Source organism: Atta cephalotes (genome assembly GCF_000143395.1).
Source record: "Atta cephalotes unplaced genomic scaffold scaffold00022, whole genome shotgun sequence".
Taxonomy (NCBI): Eukaryota; Metazoa; Arthropoda; class Insecta; order Hymenoptera; family Formicidae; genus Atta; species Atta cephalotes.
The window spans coordinates 1,466,015-1,474,697 of record NW_012130086.1 but is presented as its reverse complement, the minus strand read 5'-3'; the positions used below and the strand labels follow the sequence as shown (position 1 = coordinate 1,474,697).

At 32.0% G+C, this 8,683-nt stretch overlaps 2 protein-coding genes across 2 annotated transcripts in view; both read left to right on the top strand.

Annotated features, from left to right (window-relative positions):
* LOC105619681 (UTP--glucose-1-phosphate uridylyltransferase) overlaps positions 1 to 7,279 on the top strand; it is a 10,892-nt gene extending 3,613 nt beyond the window's left edge. Inside the window, exons 2-10 of the mRNA XM_012201199.1 lie at positions 4,683 to 4,964; positions 5,311 to 5,493; positions 5,599 to 5,804; positions 5,882 to 5,957; positions 6,036 to 6,182; positions 6,269 to 6,407; positions 6,499 to 6,636; positions 6,792 to 6,958; positions 7,067 to 7,279. Of these exons, the coding sequence (XP_012056589.1) occupies positions 4,683 to 4,964; positions 5,311 to 5,493; positions 5,599 to 5,804; positions 5,882 to 5,957; positions 6,036 to 6,182; positions 6,269 to 6,407; positions 6,499 to 6,636; positions 6,792 to 6,958; positions 7,067 to 7,279 (1,551 nt within the window). The remainder of the gene's footprint in view (positions 1 to 4,682; positions 4,965 to 5,310; positions 5,494 to 5,598; positions 5,805 to 5,881; positions 5,958 to 6,035; positions 6,183 to 6,268; positions 6,408 to 6,498; positions 6,637 to 6,791; positions 6,959 to 7,066) is intronic.
* Positions 7,280 to 7,941: 662 nt separating this feature from the next.
* LOC105619680 (uncharacterized protein DDB_G0283357-like) overlaps positions 7,942 to 8,683 on the top strand; it is a gene marked incomplete at its 3' end in the record, with an annotated part of 9,876 nt that continues 9,134 nt past the window's right edge. The window contains exon 1 of the mRNA XM_012201198.1: positions 7,942 to 7,956. Coding sequence (XP_012056588.1) covers positions 7,942 to 7,956 — 15 coding nt within the window. The remainder of the gene's footprint in view (positions 7,957 to 8,683) is intronic.

The window sequence follows — 8,683 nt, the reverse complement described above, 5'->3', positions numbered from 1 at the left end:
ACACGACTTAAAAAATAATATATATATATATATATATATATATACGTCGTTCGATAAAAAATGGACGCGTATAATATTGGCCTTAAAATTCAAAAGATCATCAAATGTTTTCTCTTTCGTGAAAAGAACCTCGCATTTGAATCAAAATCGAAGAATTTTGGAGTCTTTCCTCTCAGAAAGGATCTTAACGATCTCTTTGTGAGGAAAATGTTGACCTTCAATTGTTTGATTGTTGATAGAGTAAATCGAAGGAAACATCAAATGTTTGAAAAAAAAAATGTATTGCGAACTTCCAGGATATCCGGAATATATTTCTAAGAATCTATTTCTAAAAATATATTTCTAAGATTGATAAAGATTCGCAGATATGATTAGATAAAATATAAATAATTTGTAAATTCTTCGTATCGTAACGAGGATCTGAATGCGAGACTTTAAATCCTGAGAAACCAGCTTCTATTGTAGCTGTTTATGTTTATTGGAAAGCGAGTCTGATTGTGTTGATTGAAATTCTGGTTGAAAATATACAAATCAGAAATTTTCTGAATCTCTTATAATTCTAGTTTAAATAAGTAGAATTCTGCCTGATATAACTAAATGTTACAATTCGTCTATTTTTAATCAGAAATAATTCTGTCAGAAACCAGTTGCTTGTAATTGTTTACTGAAAATAGTTTGGTTACATCAATTGGAATTTTGGTTGAAAATGGACAAATCAGAAATTTTTTAAATCTATTATAATTCTAATTGAGATAATAAATAAGTAGAATTCTGCTTGATATGATAAAAATTTTCTGATTTCTAATTAGAAATTTTTCTCAATGTTCATTAGTGATATTTTTGCCATAAGCTGTTTCGCGCCTTGTTCTCCACGTGTGTGAGATAATGGCTATCTTTAGATATCTAATGAGATTAAGTCGTTACCTACATTTGTTCCCTCAGTCATCATAGAGATAACGAGGACATTTTGTTGAAAGAGATCATTTAAGGATCAGGCTCCTGATTCGCAAACTTCGGGGATCTTCTTTTTCGTCACGGACTAAAAATTTCCACGAGTTTTTACGCAATGATTTATACAAGCACTATTCATACTAATCTGTCGTTATGTAAGCTAATGATGATAGGCAAATTCGACTCGAGCGCGCAGCGTCATTCTGGGATGTAATTGTGGTACCGATCTCATTGGCCTCGAGTCGATCTCGTGTCGCGTGCGACTTGTGTGCGGCTTATCTTTTCGCGGATTTCTGAAAGGCGATGATTGTTCCTGATTCATGCAATGAATTGTGTATAAAACGAAATGAAAAACATTTCAACAAAACCACTAAATAAGAGAAATATCTGTATTTACGATCAAAGTCAAATATTAAAATGATAAGTCATTTTTTGAATAAAAATATATTTACTGCTGGTATTCATATTGAGTTCTTTAAATCTTAAGTTAAATATCTTAAGACATGCTAACTCTGTAATTCATTCATGCACTGAAAGAAAAGATTGGCTGCTACAATAATTTAAATGATATAAAATATGACATATTGGTTGCTGTAACTAATTAAAAATACTATGTCATATTCAACCAATCTTTTTTTTCAGTGTAACATCTTAAGACAGTCTTGAATACAAGAATCGATTATGAATACCAACCAATATGTGTTTTTTTAATAAATTTATCTCAGATAAATGACAGCGCGCCGATATTCGAGCTCGCAATGCAAAATGAAATTGTGTTGCAAGTGTGAAAGCAATATATCCGAGATAAATTTATTTAAAAATACAGATGTATTATTCCAACATCTGACTTTGACCGTAAATGGCTTATCTTATATCCGTTTCTACCAATATAGATTAACTTTAATCTCGGTTCAACTTACTCTTTATCTTTTTCTTATTCTTAAAACTAGAAAAAGATGAAGAGTTAGTTGAACCGAGATTAAAATTAAACTACTTAAAGTTAACTTGATTAAGAAAACGGATATTGTTACGAATTCATGTGATGGTTGATCCATGTTCTGGCTTAATATAAAAAAAAGTTCTATTTTCAAAAGATAGAAAATCGCGAGAGAAATTTTCTCTCGTCATTATTTAAGTTTACGTAAGAAATGACAAAGAAATGACAATTCTACTAATATTCATTTCTACTAATGTATAATAGATTAACTAATGTATAATAGATTAAATTTAATCTTGGTTTAACTTACTCTTTATTCTTTTCTAATTCTAAGAATTCTTCTAATTTTAAGAAATTTTTTTCTAATTCTAAGATTAGCTTTAACCTTCAACTACTAGTTATAAAAACTAGTTATAAAAACGAGCGTAATTCTAAGAATTAGAAAAAGAAAAGAGTCAGTTTTAAATCGAGATTAAAATTAATCTTATATTAGATTGGTAGAACCGAGGCTAACTGTAAGTCTTTTTGGTCTCATTTTTCTCATTCGACAGTGATTTCACGTATCGTAAAGCGATATGTTCTTATAACAGATGCGGGATAACCGAGATAGAAATCGCGGGAATTATTCATTTTAGTTATGTCGCAAAATGGGTTCCAAGTGAATCGAAACCTAAATGTTATTCGTTAACAGTTGCGATAACGGTGCTTAAATTACGCTTATTATATTATTATTAATATTAATGGTTAATATTAATGGCTTAAATTATGCTCACATGATTATTATTAATAGCTCCGAAATCTCTTTTTTCCATGGTAATTTCCTATCTTTCTGATATTCCGAGTAATCGAAAGTAATAATGACTATTTATTTTAACAGAGAGATAAAATTCATACGATGCATGTACTCCGTTCCTCGAAATTATCTTATCGCATGATTTTGTAAAAAGGTCAACGGGGAGGGAGGAGGAGGGGAGGATAGCGTTTGCTCAAGTATTAGTTATTGTTTCCTACACAAATTTAATGATTTTTAATGCTAATGTATAGAAAATAGGTTTAAACAAAGTGTCCGAAGTGTTTTCTGTGATAATTCTCACGCAAGTCCCGCGATAAGTCGCGAAATTCCTCTCACCATTGCGAAACTGACTTTACGCTCTTTTACATATGCAAGGTCGACAGTTGTGCGCTGTATTATTATCGCGGTACATATATTTGAAAATTAAATATTTAAATTGATGATTATATTATTCGTCCCGCACATTTTTTTTATGCTGGTCTCATTCACGAAGTAAAGAAGAAGTAGGGAAAAAGATAGGCGATATTTACAGTCCGTTTTATTTACTAAAATAAGTCACAAATAATGTCTTAAGATGATAATCTCTAATCTGTTCATGACATCTTAGATTATACTTAAAACGGTCTTAAGTATTATATAAGATCTCCGGCTATAAATATCAGCTTATGCCAATCCTATTTGATCTGAGAATATTACCTCAACTATAAATCAAATTAAATGAAATATCGCGAAATGTCGCTCATTTCGTTTAGTCTTTTTATTCTTTTTTTTCCGCAATAAACCGAGAATCTCCGGGTCAACTTGAACTCGAATTATCGTCTCGCAAGCGAGATCAACACGATCGCGACATTGGGTCAGGCTTAATGTTCTTAGATGAAAAAAAATTCACGGCAACTTTGAGAAAAAAATTTTTTTCTAATTTTTATTGCCATTTACTTTACGGTTTTTTTTTATAATTTCATTGTCTTCTATATGTCAATCAGTTTAAAATTTTTTTTTATTTCTGTCAATATAAATTAACTTTGGTATCTTGATTAAACTTACTCTTTATCAATATACAATTAAGGCGCATATAGTTGGTTAAAATTACTCTTTATTTCATTTTTACTAGACTAGAAAAAGATAAGCAAGTTGAACCGAAATTAAAGCTATTCTTGAAAAAATAAATATAGATTAATTTACTTTTTGCCTTTTTCTGCATCTAAGAATTAGAAAAAAGACATTTAGTATTTTTTTTCCTTTTTTAGTCTCATATACAAATAATTATACAAATGTATAATTATACAAATGTATAATAACATGCTTCCGTATCTAGCCGTAATCTGCAACACGTAAATGATAAAAAACAAATTACGAAATATCACTTTAATTAATTGGAAAAAAATGAATCAAAAACGAACGGAATTTTTTTTTCTCTTCTTTCCTAAAATGCGAGCGAAATATATGTAACGTTAAAATTTGCCGATTCTCATATAGTAATTTTCATTTCTGGATTTATCGTTATCGCATTGCATCCATTTATTTTACTTTCTTTTGCATTCGCTATCTATTTGTTTACCTTTTGAGAGACCTTTCCGAGCACGAACAACGCGATTGCTTTCGTGCGTTTTTCGAGAAGACAATGACGACGATTCACGATAATTCGTCGCATGTTAGAGAAAAAAAAACAGGAAGAAAAAAAGAAAAAACAGTCCTCGTTGGTGACGCTTGTTGATTACTACAGATTACAGTCAATTTTTACAAGATTGCGTTTCTACATGAGAATTTTGTTCCGACGAGGGAGATTTTATAACGAGAAACTTTTTGAGAAAGCGGTCAGACATATCCCGAGTCATTGCACGCGTATACACGATTTATTTATTTTTCCTACTTTTTTCTTGTATTTTTTTTTGTCGATTTTTATACGGCCGCGATCTTGAAAAGTTATCATGCGTAACATTTCGCCTTCGAATTGCGACGAACTTATCGGAGCGGATTGGGAGGATTTCGCGAAAAGAATAGGTAAAAAAAAAAGTTTCGATCTATAATACGGAGGAAACTCCACAGGCACGTGGTCATCAACGCAGCTCTTCAGATACACAGGCATTTCGCGAGCGTACGAAGAGAGATGCACGGGATGAACTGCAACGCGAGCTTGAGAAGTTGCAGGCAACCGCTCGCGAAAACAAGACGACGATATTCAGCCGGCAGTTCGCTGGATTCCAACATCTTTTCGAGCGATTCCTGCAGGAGGAGGGTCCGTCTTTAGAATGGGACCATATTCAGAAGCTGCCCGAAGATGCGGTGAGTGAAATTCGATCATGCAGAAACAGAAAGATTATGAGGAAATATCTTCCTCTTTTTTTTCTTTTAAATTTCTTTTAAATTTTTCTTTTAAATTGTGTAACAGCACTTACACAACAGTACTTTTCAGTCCATTTTAATTAACAACTCGATATTGATCATTATCGTCACTAATTATAATTAGTGAGTCGAGAACCGAAATTATTATGATGTTCTATGGAGAGTCTATGAAATTATCTTCTAAAAACGTTCTGTATTTTATTAGTGCTTTAATTGATGAATTCTATTAATAAATAATATAGAAATTTAATTAATTTTATAATTCCGAATTATGTTTTTTTCACAGGTCAAGAATTATAACTCCTTGCCATCACCAGAGACGAATGAGGTGAAGGAACTGCTGGATAAGTTGGTTGTCGTCAAGCTAAATGGTGGTCTTGGAACGAGCATGGGATGTCACGGACCGAAGTCCGTTATTGCTGTACGAAATGGACTTACGTTTCTTGATCTCACCGTTCAGCAGATTGAGGTATACAAATTATAACTTAGTTATTTTTATTATTTTCACTAATCACTATTAGTTTTAAGATTATAATATAATGTATAATAATTGTATGTATTTCTATTGTAACAGCATCTAAATAAAACGTATAACGCTAACGTGCCACTCATATTGATGAATTCGTTCAACACAGACGACGATACGCAACGCATAATTAGAAAGTACAAAGGAATTGATATAGACATTTATACTTTTAATCAGAGTTGTTATCCGCGTATAAATAGAGATTCCCTCCTTCCAATCGCTAAGCACTGCCAAGTCGATGAGGACATAGAAGCGTAAGAACGATTTTCATAAAATCACTGTTAACATTATTTTAACAGGTTCACGAAAAAAAATAATAATTTGTTAACAGGTGGTATCCACCCGGTCATGGAGACTTTTATGAAAGTTTCCTGAATTCTGGTCTGCTCAAAAAATTCATTCGTGAGGTAATAAAATAGCATTTTTCACGTCCATGTAAATAATGATACGATAATCAATTTTTAAAAAATTCGGATTTTTTGCAGGGCCGCGAATATTGTTTTATTTCTAACATAGATAATCTTGGTGCCACGGTAGACATAAAAATCTTGAAATCGTTGCTTAGTAAAAGCTCGGAACCACCTCTTGAATTTGTCATGGAAGTAACTGATAAAACGCGAGCGGACGTTAAGGTGCATTTCATGAGAATTGCAATTCGTCTGAAATAGCGTGAGAGAAATTCTAATTATATATTTTATTTTATATATTTTATTTATAGGGTGGTACGCTTATAAAATACGAAGATAAACTTCGTCTCCTTGAAATAGCTCAAGTCCCCAAGGATCATATCGATGACTTTAAATCTGTTAAGACATTTAAGTATTTCAATACCAACAACCTTTGGATTAAACTTAATGGTATGTGTATTTAAGATTGTCGTATAATTAATTATGTATGCCATATAATAAATATTAAATTTGTGTTTAATATATGTTGCTTCTTAAATAGCCATTGAGAGAGTACTTGAGCAGAAAGACTTGAATATGGAGATAATTGTAAACAATAAAACTTTTACCAATGGTCTAAATATAATACAACTTGAAACAGCTGTAGGAGCTGCTATGAAATCATTCGAAGGAAGTATTGGTAAGTGCTGAAAGAGATAACGCTTCTCTGATTTAACAAAATTGTTTTTTATTCTTTAATTTCTAGAATTCTTTATCTCAAAAAATCCTGCTTTATTTTAAATCGATTCTCTATACACAATATTATATTTAATTAAAAATGTTTATTTGCTACAGGTATAAATGTGCCGCGCAGTAGATTCTTGCCGGTGAAAAAGACTTCTGATTTAATGCTTGTAATGAGTAATTTATACACGCTACGTAACGGATCTCTCGTAATGAGTCCTCAAAGAATGTTCCCCACAACGCCTCTCATCAAATTGGGAGATAATCATTTTTCAAAAGTCAGTAGGATTGACTCTTATTCCAATTTTTACTAATTCATACGAATTTTATCTTTAACTTTATCATGTATATAGTAATATCTCAGTCTCTTTTCTTTTTTTTTATAGGTAAAAGAGTTTCTAACTAGATTTCCGACAATACCGGATCTCCTCGAGTTAGATCATTTAACAGTATCAGGTGATGTTACCTTTGGAAAAGGGGTAACACTGAAAGGCACCGTCATTATAATCGCCAATCATGGAGAACGCATAGATCTGCCTTCTGGAACTGTTTTAGAAAATAAAATTGTATCGGGTAATCTACGTATATTGGATCATTAAGTTGCAGCGGAAGGGCAAAGCATCTCGATTCGTCTCGTGGAGAGCATATAAATGTCCGAGATAACAAGATTCGGCCTTTCAGCAATCGTGTCTTAGCTTAAATTAACTAGTCAAGCAATTCAAATGTATATATACATGTTATTTTATAGGGAAAGGGCAGAAAATATATTTCTATAAAAAAATTATTTTACTGAATTGTACATAAGAAATTATATAAGAATTTAATTATGAGATATCTAAGAGAAATTTATATAATATATGAAGTATATACTGTTGTAGGAATGGAAGCTTATATAAGACATATTATATTATTATATTATGAATAAATGCTCTTTCAAATTTTATTTATTTCTTTGATGAAAAACTCCTGATATACATGAAATAAATTTGCAATTTAAAAAGTAGAAGCTAAATGCATAATCTAATAAAAATTACATTCTCAATTTACAAAAATAAAAGAAATTAATTCGAATAAATGAGAAAATATTGAAAGTATCCTTTATTTTTCAAAGAAAATATTTTTATTCTATTCTTTCCCCTCCATCCCTCCTACTCGTAAGATTAGTGTCATCTAGCGATGCACGACGAATTTAATCAGTCGAAAACATCGTGACCGACGAGCTCGAAGTTCCGCAGTGCCTCACGATAGCCCGAACGAGTTAATGGAGGACAACGATGTGTTTCGATAAGATACGTGATCGGGAATTTATGTTCGTCGCGTACGCGGAGTGAGTACGCGCATCCTTGTCTCCTATGTCCGTCATCCAGGAAGAACGATAATTGTCGCAGGTAAACGAAGTTTTCGTCTACGCGAAAAGGGATCGAGAACGAGGGGAAACTATCAGGGAGGAAATGCGAATTCGTCTCAGCTTGCCAACGTCGCTAATCGCTATTTCCGGGCAATCCTAGCCACCCAACGGATGAGTAATTAGTTTAGCTTGACATGGATTGACTCCGTGAGTCGTCATAAGGAGATCGCTGACGCTGAGAATATTGGAATTCGAAGGCTACATTCGTTAATCCATCGTGTAATCGTGCTACCTTCATCGAGATTCTTGTTGGGATTAGTATGGGCGCTTTTGAGTTTAACCTACCTTAACAATGTAACATATATTTTTATTTTAATACTAATTATATAGCAGTAAAACTGTGTTGTTAATTGTCGAGATCAAAAGTGTTTCTACCTGTGTTCTCGATCCTTCTGAATTACAAGAACTGTGACCTAAAAATTATATATATAAATATATATATGTGTGTGTGTGTGTGTGTGTGTGTGTGTGTGTGTGTGTGTGTGTGTGTGTGTGTGTGTGTGTGTAGTATATATACGTATATAGTATTATATTATATATATAATATAATAAATTAAATAAATAAATAAATAAAATAAATAAATAAAATAATAAG